We start from the raw sequence: 19,478 nt of genomic DNA, 5'->3' as shown, positions 1-19,478 counted from the left end.
CTTCCAGCAAAAACGGTCGGCAGGCACACTGATAAACTGTTTTTGACCCCTGCTTGAACCACCGAAAGGTCGATGCACTTTATTGCCAAACTATTTGGCTCGGAGTCTAGTGTACCTTCATCTTAAACTGCATCGGCACTTAACGTAACGTTAAAATACTCGGTATTAAAGAATTAATTATTTTATGAATACTCGTTATTAAAGAATTAATTATTTTATGATGATGAATGATGATAAACAATGTTAGGAATGATGATTTTTAAAGAATAACTTTTGAGAATGAGTTGTAAAGAGCAACTATCGGTTCTTATCTACACAATCCGTTTTCCGAACCAGTACTCTTTATAAATAGTCGAACTTTTTTCTTGTTGAGTACATGCACGCCGGGAGGGTTAGGCGAGCGCAGAAGCATCGCCTGATGAGACCCGAAGGCTGAAATATAGACAGAGGGCGGATCGACTCTCTCTCTAAGAGCGTCTCCTAAAAGACTCGGTCTTCGGTTTAGTGGGCCATTCGAGAAGGGATAAACCGGGGCCTGAGTATTCACTCAGGCCCCGGTTTATCCCTCAGTCCGGACGCCTCCAAGTTCGTGAGTTTGAGATTGAGAACCCACGTCCGGGTGACGTTAGATATCGGGGAATTTGGCGTTTTAAAAGTGAAACGGAACGGAAGGAAGTAATATAAAACATAATAACACAGTTGTATATTATTTTTATTATTTAAATTCTAACATTAACATCTTTTCTCAATTTTACTATTACTCCTAATTAGATGCCGCAAATCGCCTTCTTTCTTGTTGTTAAGTGAAGCTTCTACTTTCTCTGTATCATAGTCCAGAGTAATTGATTCTTCCTTCTCTTCAACAACTGTGTTTTTACTACAGAGTGACTGCTTTGGCTTCCTTATATAGGTTTTGATGTAAAAGTCCAAGAACAGAACTAGCATAAATATGTTTTGCGGAAGGAACACGGCAGCCGTCCACCTCGGATAAGCACAGTCGGGTACAAAACATATAGCACCGAAGTGAATTGAGCATAAAAAGAATTGGACCTGAAAATAAAATAGATATTTTTAAGATCTTCTATACTTATAATAAAACGGACAATGTAACAGGTCAAATTCTGTACATTGAAGATATTTTGAAAATTTTTGCTGGAGGGCAATCAATATACATACAGTATAATCGACTAGTAGATGGGTTAAATATAGCCCATTTATCGAGGAAGGCTATAGGCTATATTTAATCCCCGTATTCCTAAGGGAACGGGAACCACGCGGGTGGAACCGCGCGGCATATACTAGTCGATTATACTATATCATAGTTCTAGTTTTACGGGAAGTACCTACCCTATACATACAGTTTTCAACTTGATACCTGCACGCATTCCAGAATTATAGGGTCTCGACAGACAGACATACAGACGGACAACAAAGTGATCTTATAAGGGTTCTTTTTTTTTCTTTTTAAGTACGGAACCCTAAAAACACAAAAAGTGAATTTGGTCTTCAAATTACGCATACTTAACTCCTCACAACGGTCTTTGGTCCTTGATCTATAAAGCTGAAGAAACTTTTTTTAAGCAAGCCTTATTATGGCTCTAATGAAATCGCGCACGACGCATAGTGATAATCACAGACAGACCAAATAGCGAAATACGTGTCGTGGCTGACATGTTATTAGATCTCAACGCGTTGTGGCTATGAAGAAAATCCATAACGCGTTCTGAGCATTCATTGTTTTAACCATATCACGACGGACAGGTTGTAACTTTTCGGTGTCGGCTCGAGTGCAAAGACGCATTAAAACATCATAGTAGGTAGCCCAGCATGCTAAATTTGCAATTACTAAATCGTCATGGGGATCGATTAGATTTGGTGGATTAGATATCTTTCTGTGTTTGCCACAACACAATTTACTGTGACCACAACGCGTTGTGAGCTATTTTTACACTCACTGAGCGATTTCGATCTTCGACGATAACATATACACAAATACACTTAGTTTCTCCTTTTACCTCTACATCCAAAGCCACAAGGACTGCTCGTATATATTGATTATAAAAAATACAAGATTTTTTCTAGCTGGTAATTATTTTACACTTACAATTTGTATTTGCGTAACCAACTTCTTGAATGCCACGTACTGCTTGATCGCGGGGAAAGCCACGGTGAGCATGTAGTAGAAATACATCACGCTGTGAACGAAGGAGTTGATCACCCCCACAAAAGAGCCATGCCCACCTGGAAAAACCAAGCGATATAGTTGATACGAGTACATACTCGTAAGACGTAAGAATACTCGCAGAGTTGACTTTCCATAATTCCATTACGGGAACTACGCGGGGCGTCTCGTCCTTATCCTAGTCATCCTAGCCTCCGTAGCGCAGTTGTATGCGGTGGATTTACAAGACGGAGGTTCTGGTTTCGATTCCCGGCTGGGTCGATTGAGGTTTTCTTAATTGTCAGGTCCAGGTCTAACTGGTGGGAGGCTTCGGCCGTGGCTAGTTACCACCCTACCGACAACGACGTGCCGCGAGGCGATTTAGCATTCCGGTACGATGTCGTGTAGAAACCGAAAGGAGTGATTTCATCCTACTCCTTACAAGTTAGTCCGCTTCCATCTTAGATTGCATCCTCACTTAACATCAGGTGAGATTGTATTCAAGGGCGAACTTGTAGAGTATAAAAAAAGTCCCTATTATAAAAGCACACTACAGGCCTGCCTACTCATAAGAAAGGGGATAATTATGTTATCTCGTTTCAACACCCAGAAAATTTTATTATCTACAATAGTAACTTAGTAACCCTGTAAAGCTATCGGAATCAAGAATTTTCGGAAAAAAGAAAGTTGAGGGTCTCATGAGGATGAAGCTACTTACGGAAAATTAACTTGATAGTTAATTTTCCGTAAGTAATAAATTGTAAAGATGCTACTCGGATCCTGGACATTCACTCTTGACTCGAAGATCCACATTTTAGCAGATAGTTCAAATATAAGCTGGCAAGTTATTCCATTGCATGCTCATAGCGTCGTCATTATCATGTAGCTTATACATAAGTTGATAACGCAATTTGTAAGTCCCATGAACATGTCAACGCTAACCGCTTAAGAATATTGAGACGCGCGGAGAGCGTCAGCCAAATTCCAGAGAACGACTGACAACAAAGCGACAAGGTATCTTTACACAAACCATTTAAGACCACTTTTGTCTACTTAATAGCTAAAATCTATTTAACATGAAGATTTGAAATTTAGTTTACATAATAAATCCCGTAAGCTTATCTAGAACACCAAATTTCATAACTACAGCTTAAATAATTTTTGAGATATTAACATCTAAAAATCGTAAAATTTTTAAAGTCTACTCGTAGATGACCTACGTAGTTGAAATTTGGTATCCAGCTAGATAATTGTGTTCCTATTAAAGAAAAAAACCAAAAACAGTGAATTTGATTTATATGAGGTTGCCTTTTATTAACAGTATAGAGATTTACATTGAATTACATTAGTATAGAGGATTACGAATGGGAATGTAGATCTTTAGATTATGGATTGTAGCAAGGAACGATTCTACTAAATAGGTAGTAGGTCAATCAACATCATCATCATTATCATTAATGGCTATGATGGCTCACTGCAATGCCACGCCCCCCTCCTTATAGGAGAGAGGATATGGAGCTTAGACCCACCACGCTGCTCCTAGTGTTTAATAAATAAGCGTATTTGTTTACGAATCTTTTTTTGACGGCCGCCGTGGCGCAGTGGTATGCGCGGTGGATTTACAAAACGAAGGTCCTGAGTTCGATCCCCGGCTGGGCAGATTGAGATTTTCTTAATTGGTCCAGGTCTGGCTGGTGAGAGGCTTCGGCCGTGGCTAGTTACCACCCTACCGGCAAAGACGTACCGCCAAGCGATTTAGCGTTCCGGTACGATGCCGGGCAGAAACCGAAAGGTGTGTGGACTTTTATCCTCCTCCTAACAAGTTAGCCCGCTTCCATCTTAGACTGCATCATCACTTACCATCACGTAAGATTGTAGTCTTACGTGATGTAAGACTTGTTAAGACTTGTAAAGAATTAAAAAAAAAATCTGTATTTTAGTACTAACCCGGTAAGTAGGTAATAGCCGTCCATATAACGGCGACCATTCCGGCGTGGTGGTAGATGTGCAGGAATGATAGCTGGTTGAACTTCTTGCGCAGTACGAAGAAAATCTGGAAACGAAGGATGTATCTAAATGGGAGTTTTTTTCATTATTATTAATATTTTTTTTTTATCTAGACTTACTTAAAATAAATCTGTAGAGAGGTCAAGTCTGTACATGAAATATATTTCCAAAATAATCAGGGGGTGATTATTGATCGATACTAATCTGTCTGTCTGTCTGTATGTTCGTTATAGAAACAAAAAATACTCGACGGATTTTAACGAAAATTGGTACAATTATTCTTCATACTCCTGAGCAGGTTATAGTATACTTTTCATAACGCTACGATCAATAGGAGCAGAGCAGTGAAGGCAAATGTTAGGATAACGGAAGAAGTTACTCCCTTTTTACAATTCAATTCAATTCAATTTATTTATTTGCAATTGTACAGTTACATTAGCTGGTATACAATAAATGTTGAAGTAGGTACATTATACAATTCGCCATATACTGGCATGCAAATTTCTTAAAACACTATCTAAAAATCACTAGTCAAAATAAATGCAAAATTAAATTCGTTTTTTACAATATCATATGCGCACTATATCTATTTATATAATTTCAAATGTCTTATTCTCTAAAGTGTCAATCAATTACGTCAAAGTTTATTAAAAAATATATAATATTTATTATTATAGAATAATAACATTTCTTGAGCAATAATTCTTTGATCTTATTCTTAAATACGGCAGCACTCAAGTTTCTGTCGGCTAACTCTGGAGGCAGTTTATTGTACAGTTTAGGTGCCATGTGAAATATGCTATTATTATATAAAGATGTTTTATGCCATGTGTAACAGATTTTATTTTTTCTGCGTTTACTATCTGAATATTCAAACAAGCGTTACTAGGTACTGTAAGGGCTGGATTAAAGAGGTCTAAGGGCAGATGAAGTTGCGGACGTCCGCTAGTTGTTAATAAACTTGCGCTTGACTACAATCATGCCTGGTGGAAAGCAATGATAAGGTCTAGCTTGACGCGCGCTTGCCTAGCAAATGCTTTATCTCTCTTGCCTTGAAAGTGCCTGCCTTGTGTTTTCTAACAGCCTGCTGTTAGAAACTGACAATAAACTGTGACATTTGACCTTCTCATGTTTGAGATTTTATGAGACTTTTGAGAGAACTTTTAGAACAACGAAATGGTGTAAGCGAGTTTACAGCTCTCTCATTCCGAGGTTGATCTATTTATTCCCTTATTTGACTAGGGTAGCAGGCACCCTGTAGGCTGCTGTTGCAATGTATTTGAATATCTCAGTGGGAAAACGACCTGAGAATTAAGCCTTTCGTAGTTCTCTGTAGATAACCGAGAACTAGCCGGGAGCGAACACGTTTTATATCTCAGCGTTTCTGAATAAATGGTATAAAGATTTGCTTTGAAAAGTGTTAGCGTAGCGGAAACCGGTTGCAATTTGGCGCACTGCAGTGTATCAAATTACCGACGTGCTTCTAAATGATTGAAGTTCCTCCTTATTCTTAAATTGCCACTTCTATCGAAGCTCTGTGATTATTTTGTCTGAATTCTGAATCTGAATCTTACAGCCAGTTTCTTCATGTAAAGCTAAAGTAACAGTAAAAGTAGTAAAGAAGACTTTATTTTTCAGTAAATAAGACCGTCACTTTTGATTTATGACGTTACTTTGACTGTTACTTGCGATGAAGAAACTGGCCGTAATGGTGGGTACAGATTGGTGCAATGCAACATGTAATGCAAGAATTTGACGTCCACATTGCTGCAATGTATCACGAATGCTCGTGGTTTGGAGCCTCGCGCGCACGAACTGTGACTGGGTCGCGCACGCTCCGAGCGTTACAACTCGTGCGCGGTTCGATCCGAGATTTGTCGGATTTTGGTACGAACACAAAGGGGCGCCAATTTGGCTAAAGACCCCAGAGCCAAGTTGACCCGACACTATACCGAAGATATCCCGGACGTCAGCCTATACGAGATTAGTGTGGCTCTCAAACACCTGAAGAACAATAAGGCGCCAGGTGAGGACGGAATCACAGCAGAACTCCTGAAAGCGGGTGGAAAACCGATACTTAAAGTCCTTCAGCGATTGTTCAATTCCGTCATTCACGAGGGCACGACGCCTGAGGCGTGGCATAGGAGCGTGGTGGTTCTGTTCTTCAAAAAAGGTGACAACACCTTGCTGAAGAATTACAGACCCATCTCGCTGCTAAGCCATGTTTACAAATTGTTCTCGAGAGTCATTACGAATCGTCTCGCTAATAGGTTTGACGACTTCCAGCCTCCCGAACAAGCCGGTTTCCGAAAAGGCTTTAGTACCATAGACCACATCCATACGCTGCGGCAGGTTATACAGAAGACTCACGAGTATAACCAGCCACTTTGCTTAGCGTTTGTGGACTATGAGAAAGCCTTCGATTCGGTGGAAACCTGGGCTGTGCTAAGGTCATTGCAGAGATGCCGAATTGATTACAGGTATATCCAAGCGTTGAAGGGCTTGTACGAAAACGCCACTATGTCAGTCCGTATTCAGGATCAGACTACGAGGCCAATCCAGTTGCAGCGAGGAGTGCGTCAGGGAGATGTGATCTCTCCGAAGCTATTTACCGCCGCACTGGAAGACGTCTTTAAGCTTCTGGACTGGAGCGGACTTGGCATCAACATCAATGGCGAGTACATCACTCAACTGCGGTTCGCGGATGATGTAGTCATCATGGCACAGACTCTGGATGACCTTAGTACCATGCTCAATGACCTCAGCAGCGTTTCTCAACAGGTGGGCCTGAAAATGAACATGGGCAAAACAAAAATAATGTGTAATGCTCATGTATCGCTCCACCCAGTTATAGTTGAGAACGCTGCACTCGAAATTGTAGACGAATACATATACCTAGGACATATGATCCAGTTAGGTAGGTCCAATTTCGAGAAAGAGGTGAACCGTCGAATCCAACTCGGCTGGGCTGCATTCGGGAAGCTTCGCGACATCTTTTCGTCCGAAATTCCTCAGTGCCTGAAGACAAAAGTCTTCGAACAGTGCGTGTTGCCAGTGATGACCTATGGTTCCGAGACTTGGTCGCTAACTATGGGCCTCATAAGAAGGCTTAGAGTCACACAGCGGGCGATGGAACGAGCTATGTTAGGAGTATCTCTGCGTGATCGAATCAGAAATGAGGAGATCCGCAGAAGAACCAAAGTCACCGACATAGCTCAACGAGTTGCGAAGCTGAAGTGGCAATGGGCGGGGCACATAGTTCGAAGAGCCGATGGACGTTGGGGTCCCAAAGTGCTGGAATGGCGACCCCGCACTAGTAAGCGCAGTGTTGGCCGACCCCCCACCAGGTGGACTGACGACATCAAGCGAGTCGCAGGGATTCGCTGGATGCAGGCGGCTCAGTATCGTGATGTTTGGAAGTCCCTACAAAAGGCCTATGTCCTGCAGTGGACGTCCATCGGCTGATATGATGATGATGATGATGACAAAGGGGCGCGCAGTGTGCGCAGGACTGAGCCGACTGATTCGTAGTCAATGCGCGTACCGCGCGCGCCACACGTTCAAGGCAGCAGCGAACATGCAATGTAAGGCAGGATATTACATTACATGTTGCACTGCACCAATCTGTACCCACCTTTAGACACAACAGTCATGATAAGTGAAGGAGCACGAATATTTTATTAGCCAGGTATTTTTCTCCCTCCCAAACTTCTTGTCTAATAAAGCTAGCATTTATCGTCATCAGCATTTATCCGGCCACTGCAAGACATAGGCTTTTCTGAGAGTGCACCACCACACACGATCTTCCGCCTCATACTGCCACTTTGCATTACCTTCTTGATGTCGTCAGACCATCTAATTATTGTTATATTACCTACTTCATCTAGTATTCAAACAAATTTTTAAATTTTTTTTTAGTTCTAAATAGGCTCCGAAACGACTAAACAGTTTTTTAAATTCTTTCACCAATTAAAAGTAACATTAACAACGAATAACACAGGCTATAAGTATTTTATTACGCTAATAGTAACTGCATGGGTGAAGATGCTAGTACCCAATATACTCATAGACTGATTATTTTGGAGTCAACATCAGGCCCTCAAATCCATAGCTACGTGCGGTTAATTAAACCCTGTAATAACATATTTTTCGTAAAACGCAACTGTAGGTAACATTAGAATTGAATGGAACCTATTTAAAACATAAAAGTTTAATTTGAATTTCAAACAACATTCCTAATGAAGTGAACAAAATCAAGTAGTCGCATTGTACATTGTATGGACTGTGTTACTATTTGATATTTAGGGTTCCGTATAAATTATACTAGACACCGGGTAGGTTTATATTCTTACGTCATTGACATTGCTAGAACTCGTACGAAGCGATTTGCTTCTTCGTTTCTTATACGCATGGCAGTATGGAACTCTCTCCCGAAGTCAGTATTTCCTAATTCTTACAACCTGGGCATCTTTAAGGCGAGAGGGAAAAGGCTTCTGGGCAAGCGCGTTCCAAATTAGGCCACATCTACACTTACCATCAGGTGAGATCGTGGTTAGGCGCGATCGAGGTATAAAAAATACTCGGTTGTTTACTTGTAATCAAGATCCGTTCCTTCCCTTAAATCAACATCTAAGTATATCTTTCTTATTGAGAAATTTTGTCATCTAATATTATCAAACTTATGTTGATGTTATATAATAATTTTTAAATTTGTACGGAACCTTTAGTGTGTTAGTCCGAGTCACATTTACCAGGTATTTAAATAAATTTTGCGTCTTTAACCTAAGTTCAAGGGCGACAGTAATTCGCGTAACATGCTGAAATTAAAATTCAAAATTATTGGCTCTTTAGCCAAATTCTGCAAATCGGTAAATTTAGAATTAAGTAATAAATAATCTGATTTCTGTTGTATAGTTTAAATAATTTATATATGTATTTTTAACCATTCTGTATTTTAGATTAAGTATCCTAATAGTTTAGAATAGTTGTTTAAAGTAAAGAAATTAAATTGTATTAAATTAGTTAATTGTGTATTTCCGCACCAGTCATGATTTAAAATATTAATAATGTAAATAAATTTTAGACTTTAGTTTTAGACAGTTGCATGCGGTGTTTACCTATAAATAGATTTGCATTTTATCTTTCTGCTCCTTGCATTTATGTTTAATAATTGTATTATTTGTATGTCTGTTGGTAGACCAAATAAAGAGAAAAAAAAAAGAAAAAAAAAAAAAATTCACAATTTTAAGTAAGCTTAGCTTACAAGCACTTTTGAAACGACAGGTTATTAAATCAATCACAATTACAGTAGATTATAAAACAAATAATCAATTACTATTAATAATTTATTTTACAAATTTAAAATTTTGAAAATCTCCTAGAGTTATGAATTTAGCCAGTAAGTATCAGAGGTAGACCGGTGGTCAAAATTAACAGGTTAAGAATTAAAATCTATAATATAAATACCGGCCAAGTGCATGTCGGACCACGCACAATATAGAGTTCCGTAGATTAAGTTAGCACGTTAATCGCTTGTATAATGCACAAAAATACCCGTAACGATACACCACACCATGGAATAGACAATAAAAAATTCATCCTCACTTGGCATGCAGGGAAGGAACCCCAATTTTTTTTTTTTAAATTTTCTTTTTACCGCTTTATAGACGCAATTATTATACATACTTTTACCAAATTTCAGCTGTTATAGTGTTCCTTTACCTTCGTGATTTTTTTCGTGAAAATCTAAAAATATTGGTATAAGACCCCTTACATCTTTCAAAGACCTAAGGACGGACGGACAGACAGACAGAGAGAAACTATAAGGATTCCTTGTGGACTACGGAACCCTAAATATGAATCTTGAATTTCTTCCTAAGCGCAAATCTCGGAAACGGCTGAATCGATTTCGCTATTTTTACTAAATAATGCCTGAATAAGTCTAAAACTTTTTTTTTAAAGATAAAGTTGTTTTTATTCTGATTCATAATTCTTTATTTGCAAATTGTAAACATACAGATCTTGGTACAAATATTGAAGCATAGCTTATACAATTCCTGTTTATTAAAACTGTCTTTAACGCAACTTTGCCGGCTTCCGTGGCGCAGTAGTATGCGCAGTGGATTTGCAAGACGGAGGTCCTGGCTTCGATCCTCGGCTGGGTCGATTGAGGTTTTCTTAATTAGTCCAGGTCTGGCGGGTGGGTGGCTAGTTACCGACAAAGACGTACCGCCAAGCAATTTAGCGTTCCGGTACGATGTCGTGTAGACCCCGAAAGGAGTGTGGATTTCATCCTTCATTGCATCATCACTTACCATCAGGTGGGATTGTAATCAAGGGCTAACTTGTAGAGAATAAAAAAAAAACTTACCGTGTCCGCAAGATCAGCAATCTTCAGCAAATAGTACAAGTATACAGTCCTCGTAACCAGCATGGCATAATCAGACTCCGAGTAGTCGACCGGCTCACACACCCACGTGTATTTCTGACCCCAATCCCATACCTTTGTTATAGCCTGAAATATTTACAATGACTAAGTCAATAATTTGTACTAACGAAAAGGAGATTTAAACCCACGTCTTACTAGACAAGGGCATAAGTTAGTTATTTCTCTTCGTCTCAAGAAAGTAAAAAACAAAAACCCCAAGACTGTGATGGACCTGTCAATGCATAGCTTTAAGCAATGTGTTAAAAACATTTAATTGGTCGAGGTTACTACACCATTGATAAGTTCCTTAATGATAAAGGTGCTTGGAGGCCATTAGATCAGCTTCCACCTTCACACAGTAAGTAAAATTATAAGAAATTGTAATGTTGTCATCAATAGTTTTTTAAAAGAGCAACTGTTGAGTTTCTTGCCGGTGCTTCTCAGAAGAACCTGCCTTCCGAGCCGGTGGTAGGTAGTGTCTTTACAAGTAGTCAACAGACCCTTCAAAAGTGCTTGTTTACTGACTCTACTTTAAACCAATGAATTTTGAATTTTTGAATGTTTAAAATTGAAATCTCTTTATCTTAAGAAACGATTTAACATGGAATAACCATGCTTAGTGGATTTGGCACATCATGTCTAATGTTCTGTTATTCCTTTCTTTATTTATCGGAAATAGAAGAAGAATAAGAAGAAGAAGAAGTTTGTTTGTTTGTTTGATTGATTGAACGCGCTAATCTCAGCAACTACTGATCCGATTTGAAAAATTCTCCGTTGCAGGCCATTTGAGTGCCCAAACAACCGGTTGTCAGGGTTCCAGAGTGAGGAACCTCCTCACAATATACGCGCCGTCTCAAACTGCCTTCCGTATCCGACCCTTGATCCAATAGTTTAGCGAAAGCTTCTTGAGATGTTGATCGAAGCTTCATCTTTATTATACCTTTTGAATTGGATTACCAGATCGTCGTTGTAAACCTTTTCCTTTAAATAAAGCTTTAATAAGAATGCAATAATTTTTTGTCGTTAGTCGCTTAATCTAGAACTTACTGTAACGACAATGTAGGCGCAGCAAATAACTTGTACGCCGTTATAAATGATCATAACTTTGTCCAAATTGAATGGTTTTCGATTTTTCATCAGCTTTGGACCCCATTTCAACACAAACATCAAATATAAAAACAAAATTGTTAGACCCTGGTAAGGTTTCGCAACGAGTGGCCAAGATTTCGTCCTTGGATCTGAAAGTAATTGAAAGTAATTTCAAAAAGGGATATTAAAATTATTTTATAAGATTTTAAGCGTTTGCATAGGGATTTAGTTTCGTTCCATATACCCAATATACAATGTAGGAATTATAGATAGTTTATATATACACATTAGGTTAAGCCTGTAATGTTTATATGTATATATGTGTGTATAAAATAAATAAATAAATAAAGTAAAGACAATAATTATTACCTGGCATTTCATTGAAAAGCATATTGTATCCTGATATTATTCGTCTTATAAGCTCCGCCATTTTGATTTTGTTGTAAGTGAACACTTATTTGAAACTCATCAACAGAACTACCACACTTTATAAGTTTTTCTCGATATTTATTTTTAAATAAACTGTATAGTTTAAATGTATACAAAATATACTTTCCGACAATGTTGCTCACGTTAAACTAACCTTACACGAGGGTTTAAAATTCGACCCATAAATTAGCATTTTTATAAATTCTCCAATCGGTACAAAATCTTTCAATACCTACTACTATAAAATAAAGTTGATTTGTTTATCCATCTGTTCGTGCATTTATTTTTTTTATACGCAAAAGTTGAATTGCAAAAATACATACTTTAAAACATATCGTAATTTAGAAGCAAATAATTTTCATAAAAAGCTTCAATTTCTGACAAACAAAGTATTTTATATTTCTGTTATACATTTTTTAAAATAGTAATTCATAAAGTTCTGTATTAATTACGTTTTGTAACGGCTCATCAGTTTGGTATGAAACTTACACTACAAAATGAATTTTACATTTTTTCTTTGTCGTTACACTCTTGACAGAGTGGTCGTGGTCGCGAATGTGGTGGTGTCGTGGCAAGCCTCACTATCCGTCGCCATTTCAGCCGTAGTGTGGCTCTCCTAGCAGTGACCATATAGCTGGTTTTACATGGTCAGCCCAGCGCATTGGTGACCTGCCACGCGCTCTTGTGCCCTAAGCCTTTCCTTGCACTACAAGTCGCTCTATGGACGTTTCATCTCTTCGTGTGAACATTTATAACGTTTTAAAATTTCTACAACAAAGTCGTCGTTTGATTCTTAAATAGGATTTACGACATATTAAAAATACCGCAAAAAATCGAGAAACTTGTGATCAATGTGTGTAATTACATAAGTTTAATTTTTATACTTAATTTTAATTATTATATATTTTATTATATTATAATTTAAAATAATATATATTTATATTTAAATATATTTAAATATTATAATGTCGATTAGCAGTATTGATAGTGACCTTTTTTTGTCTATGTCGTCTAGTTCCAGTGATGATAGCTTCCACAGTACATCTTTACTTCCGCTTAATGTTACCCTTGATTCTTACTTCTCAGATTGTCTGAAAAACTTTAATGTTGTCCATTTAAATGCGCAAAGTATCCCGGCTCATTTTCCAGATATGCTTGCGTCTTTTGAGTCCCGTAATATTCATGCCATTTTAATTTCAGAATCTTGGCTGAAAACCTGTTTACCCTCAACTTCCTACTCACTGCCCGGTTATAGGCTTATCCGTAATGATCGTGTGGGTAAGGGAGGGGGTGGAGTAGCGATCTACTTACGATCTTACATTCCTTTTTCTATTGTTAGTTCGTCTACTCAACCTCCTTTACCTGATGCAGCTGAGCATTTATTACTGGAAGTCGAACTTTCACATATTAAAATTCTTCTTGGAGTATTTTACTGTCCCCCTTCTATACCTAATTACTTTCACTCTTTTGAAATTTTATTGGAAAATTTAATTCCTCTGTATAGTCATTCTATTATTTTAGGTGACTTCAATACATGTTTACAAAAGGATGACTATCGTAGCAAGAAGTTTTTATCTATTCTTGATTCTTGTAATTTATCTGTCCTGCCTCTTGCTGCTACACATTACTCTCCTGGTTGTATTCCTTCACTTCTAGATGTCATTATTGTCTCATCTCCTGATTTCGTTTTTAAGCACGGTCAATGTCCTGCCAACTGTTTTTCTTATCATGATCTGATCTATCTCTCCTATAAAATACGTCCTCCTAAAGCTAAATCAAAAATTCTTCTGCAGCGTAACTTTGCAGGGATTGATAAAGGTCGCCTTTGCGAGGACGCAAATAATTTAGATTGGACTGCCATTACAAGTGCAGACACTCTCGATCGTAAAGTGGACATTTTTAATACTTTGATTACTCAACTATACGATATGCATGCACCAGTAAAACCTGTCAAAATGAAGCACTTGCCTGCTCCTTGGCTATCGGAGGAAATTAAATTGTTAATGCATAAAAAGAATACAGCTAAGCAAAAGTACAAAACGAAGGACTCCGATATTAATCGTCTAAAATATCACAAAGCCCGGAATCGCTGCAATACATTGTGTAGAGATGCTCAACGACGCCACATTTATAAATCTGTACAAAATAGTGACACCGCTAAAACTTGGAAATTTCTTAATACACTTGGAGTTGGAAAATCATCTTCGAACAATCCTATAAATATTGATTTAGAACTTCTCAATAAACATTTTTCTACTTCCGATACAATTGACAGTACTGAAAAGGAGTCCATTCTTAGCACTCTTTCTTCTATACCAACACCAGATTTTCTTCCGTTTACTTTCGAATCTTTTACCGAATGTGATGTTAAGAAGAGTGTTTTGTCTATCGCTTCGAATGCTGTTGGATCTGATAGCGTAAGCCGTAATATGATTATTCCTATCATTGATATTATTTCCCCAGTTCTTACACATATCCTCAACTATTCCATTTATTCCAGTGAATTTCCACAGGCTTGGAAGAATGCACAAATTATTCCTCTTCCTAAAAAAATTAGTTCCACAACGTTTTCTGACTTCCGTCCAATTTCTATTTTGCCGTTCCTTTCTAAAGTCCTTGAAAAACTTGTCTTCCAGCAGTTATCCGTATTCTTAAACCGAAATTTACTTTTAAGTCCATTACAATCTGGTTTTCGTCCTGGTCATGGTACGGTTACCGCTTTGACTAAAGTTACTGACGATATTCGTTGGGCGATGGATAATAGACAACTCACTGTACTAGTTCTGCTTGATTTCAGTAATGCTTTTAATTCTGTAGACTATGACATTTTGTTGAGTCTATTACGCTCTATTAACATATCTCCATCGGTTATAGACTGGTTTCAGAGCTACCTCAAAGGCCGTAAGCAGCGCATTCGGGTTGATGACTTCTTTTCATCTTGGTGCGATGTTACGGCAGGGGTACCTCAGGGTGGCGTGTTATCTCCATTACTTTTCTCTATCTTCATTAATTCGATCACTCAAAATATAACTTCTCTTTACCATATGTATGCAGATGATATCCAAATATACCGCTCATCATCTCTTGAGAACCTAAATTCAACTGTCTCTGCTATAAACTGTGACCTTAGCGCAATTGATATCTGGAGCAGACAGTATGGGCTCAAGGTAAATCCCCTAAAATCTAAGGCCATTATTATTGGTAGTCCTGCCCTCATCTCAAGAGTTGATTGGGTAGATCTCCGGCCAGTTTTGTATAATGGTACCACTATTCCTTTTTGTGACACAGTTAAAGATCTTGGGGTACATCTTGATAACCAGTTGTCGTGGTGCGTGCATGTCAAAGAGTTGAGTAAAAAGATGTTTGCTACTTTTGGCTCACTGAGACGTTTAAGATCATTTTTACCAATTCCTACTAAAGTTATGTTAGCACATTCTCTTCTTCTTTCGGTTTTAGATTATGCGGACGCGAGCTATCTAAATATAACTGAGGACCAACTCAATAAACTTGAGCGACTTCAAAATCTTGCTATTCGGTTCATATTTAGCCTACGCAAATATGACCATATTTCTGAATTCCGTCAGAAGCTCAAGTGGCTCCCTAGTCGTCGTCGCCGGGATCTGCATGTACTTTCACTTTTGTACTGTGTGTTGTTTAATCCAAAATCTCCTGTGTATCTGAAGGAGAAATTTACGTTTCAGGGAGTGCAGTCTGAACTGAGACAGTGTCGTTTACTAACTCTATGTTTACCCGTGCATAAGACGAAATTTTATAAACATTCTTTCGTTGTGCAAGCCATTAAGTTATGGAATGCTCTCCCTTTAAATATACGGCAATCAAAGACACTGGACATTTTTAAAAATGCCGTAAAGTCTCATTATCTGGTGCAGTAAAGTCGATCTGTATATATTATTTCTTTTCAATATAAGGTATTTATTAGTATATTTTGATATGTATTTTATTCAATATTGTAGGTATTTGTGTAATATTGTTTATGTATTAGGATGTAAATTATTTGTATGTATGTGTATTACTAATACTATGGTTATTTTTGTTTTACGCCACCTGCTGATGTCCTTAAGTTTTCCTAAACCGAAGGTTGCCTGGAAGAAATCGCTACTTAGCGATAAGGCCGCCTTTTGTATGCTGATCTCTTCCTAATTTGTTTTTTATTTCACTTGTTTTTGTCTTTGTGGTGTGCAAATAAAGTATATTTATCTTTATCTTATCAACGATCCTACCAAAAAGGAAATTTTGTTCAAGGTAGCCATAGTACATAAAAACAAATTAATTTTGTCAAAATGTGTACCTATGATTGTTTTCTCTCTATGGCTTTGAGAATGGAGAATTTTTTTGTAATTAACTGTATGGAACGGGTACTGGGCGTATCACTAGTCTCTATGACGTAGATATTCGAATGCATTCATTTGCAAGTCTATTAGTAATAAGTAAGTTAATTGTAAAGTCAGATTCATGCAGGTATGCGTGTTCTGCAGCATATTACACGATAATGTTCTTGTAATTTCGAGAATACTTATTAATTTCTATTACGCACAGAAAGAGAGAAAGAGAGAGAGAGAGAGAGAGCTTTATAAATAGTGTCAAACTCACTCTGTTCGTTTTATAAAGTGCACTCATGTTTTACCCAAATCCCAAATTATGCAACCGTCTAATTTGTAATTTAGTACCATGCGGCACTTTAAAAGTCTCATACTTATCTCATTTCAAAATCTTGTTGAGGTGAGGCAATGCAAAGTGCTCCTGGAAAGACGTCTTTAATCACGTCATCATGATGGAATACTTCAAATTATACGTAAAGTCTTTGAATAACTAGAGCTTAAAATGAATTGAAACTAAAAGACAAATTACCTTCGTCAAAGCATGCTCAATATCAAATTCCTCTAGTAAACCCTATTGAATACTAGGTTCTGCACCTGATTGGACTTTGTTAATGGATACGTATGAAAAACATTATAAAATCCCAGATGATGTCACTCTTTCAAGACTTTTAATTTTTTTATTTTAAAAAGGCGAGACATTTTAATTTTTTCCAAATAAAGAAGAGTAAGAGCCGGTAAGAGTCCGGCACTACCCTTTAGGGTGTCCATGAGGATTTCCCCTCCTGAGAGAGAAAAAAAAAAAAAGAGTAGAGACTTGTAGAGCTTACTGTGCCGTGGGAAACTAGTTGCCTCCCTACCGACAAACTTGTAAAGAATAAAAAAAAAAAAACTGCAGCAAGTTTTATATTAGAGCGGGTATCCAAAGCTGCTTTAGTAGGATCTTAGGCAGGTAGAACAACACGAGCAGAGGAGGGGAGTGCCAATCGATTGTCAAGGAATTCCTTAACCCTACGTCCTTAGGTTACAAGTCCGGGGATATACTCGGAATTTTTCTCTCTGCCACGCGATGGACCCGGCACCCGCGCAGTGAATCCATGGAATACTAAGATATTCGTCTTTTTCAACATGACTAGGAGTAAGTCAATTATTTTCTTTCATACCTCCAGGTATGCATGTCGAAGATTTTGATTGTAGGGATGAATTATGTCCAATTGTCCATGTCCAACTAATTTTTATAATGTATGTTTTTATTTTCAGCTTTATAATGACATTTACACAGACAACTTTTGGTTTTTGACACTAAACTCTTTACATGAGTTATTAGTAGTAGCGAGAGTTATGAACCAACAACATCATGATAATGTATTGTATATTTGCATTAGATATTTGATCCTTTCAGGTTTTTAAGTATATTTATGCTTACCTAATAAGGCATTATAATACTTTAAAATGCCTAATTTAAAGTTTCTTACAGTCCAGCATGATGATATAAAACAATCAAGGTAATCGCAAGGTAGTCGCTAAAACAATAAATAAACTTTAGCTTTTTTAACATTTTATGTGTAAGGTGTTATTTGCTATAAAATTTCCACAAGGAGATTAAGGACTGTTTGAGTAAGTCAATAATTATAGGTATTTTAACATTGTGAAACTAAAATTATAAAAAAAAGATTCCGACCTGAATTGATAACCTCCTCCTTTTTTGAAATAGGTTAAAAAGAGTAACATGGCTATTAGCGCGTGTAGTCTCTGGGGGAAGTACTACCAGGAACTACCAGTTCTATACAAGAGACACGAGTCTTAATATCAAGTTATACATTTCATAAACTACGTAGCGATAGAAAACAAGGTAGGCATCAAGTTTAAAATTAGGCCGTCCAAATTACAGTTCCTCATAGAATATATTATTCTACTACCGGACCCGGTCAAGCTTTGACTTATGTGCACTTCTATCTATACCTATCCCCATCCTACACTACCCTACTCCTACTCATATTGGTATTGGTATGTATATTAATTACGTCTATAAAGTGGTAAAAAGAAAATTTGAAAAAACAATTTTAGGGGTTCAAAAAAATTCAAAATTCATTTATTTCAAGTAGGCGCAGTTTACAAGCAATTTTGATTCGTCAGTTGACTATTTGTAAAGATTCTACCACCGATTCGGAAGGCAGGTTCTGTTAAGAAGAAACCGTCACCTTCTGGTTCCTTACCTATATGCAAAGTGAGGATGATTTTTAATGCCTATCCCATCGTGTGGGGTATCGTTATCAGTATTTTTGCATTAAATAAGGGTTTCTGTTGCTAATTTAGTCTACGGAATCTTACACTGCGCGTGGCCCGACTTGCACTTGGCAGGTTTTAAAAAGTTATTTTGCAAAACTTTTGTTATGGTAGCAATTTTTTTTTTAATTTATCATTAAAAAAAGGCTTCAATTCAGATATGGGAGAGTAAATAATGTATATTCCCGCCTTAGCAATACTATTGGATGACCTTAAATGATATCTTCCGAATACGAAGGGTCACTTTTTTGTAGTTTGAATATATCCTACATGCTTTACGTAGTAAAGAGGTTAAATTATTATATAGAAATAAAAAGCGTTTAAAATAGTATGATTTATTATAAATAATATTGCATACTTACAACAATTTGTGGAAGAAATAATATCGCATTCAAATATTCCTCACTTACATAATAATATTATACATATTATTATGTAAGTGCCTAAGTAAGTACCTAGCCTAACCTAACATAATTTAATTTGATCTTCCGCTCCATGAAAATCCGCTCATCTATTTTTCCGTTATGATAATGTTATGACACGGTTTTTTGGTAGGAAATGTCTATATATTTAATTTATTAATGAAGTTCAAAAAAAACTTACTTATAAATTGACCTAATGATAAATACGAGTATCAATTTGTTTATACGAAATATAGGCTTGACACTTGACTACATGCTTCGATCTACATTTATTAAATAAAAGTACATAGGACAAAAAATAGCACATGACTTTTTTATTA

The 19,478-nt window shown here is 37.2% G+C and overlaps 1 protein-coding gene across 1 annotated transcript; it reads right to left on the bottom strand.

The window, feature by feature from the left end:
* Window positions 1-700: 700 nt before the first annotated feature.
* LOC112045758 (elongation of very long chain fatty acids protein 7-like) lies at window positions 701-12,241 on the bottom strand. Its single transcript, XM_024082068.2, has 6 exons — window positions 12,054-12,241; window positions 11,643-11,833; window positions 10,539-10,682; window positions 4,109-4,214; window positions 2,105-2,241; window positions 701-1,050 (listed from the first exon to the last, which is right to left on the bottom strand). Exons 1-6 carry the CDS (start codon window positions 12,112-12,114, stop codon window positions 733-735), a joined length of 957 nt encoding a protein of 318 aa, XP_023937836.2. The 5' UTR covers window positions 12,115-12,241; the 3' UTR covers window positions 701-732.
* Between the last annotated feature and the right edge of the window lie 7,237 nt (window positions 12,242-19,478).

The sequence above is a fragment of the Bicyclus anynana genome, chromosome 7 (genome assembly GCF_947172395.1).
Source record: "Bicyclus anynana chromosome 7, ilBicAnyn1.1, whole genome shotgun sequence".
In the NCBI taxonomy this organism is placed as follows: Eukaryota; Metazoa; Arthropoda; class Insecta; order Lepidoptera; family Nymphalidae; genus Bicyclus; species Bicyclus anynana.
This window is presented reverse-complemented; position numbering and strand designations above follow the sequence as displayed.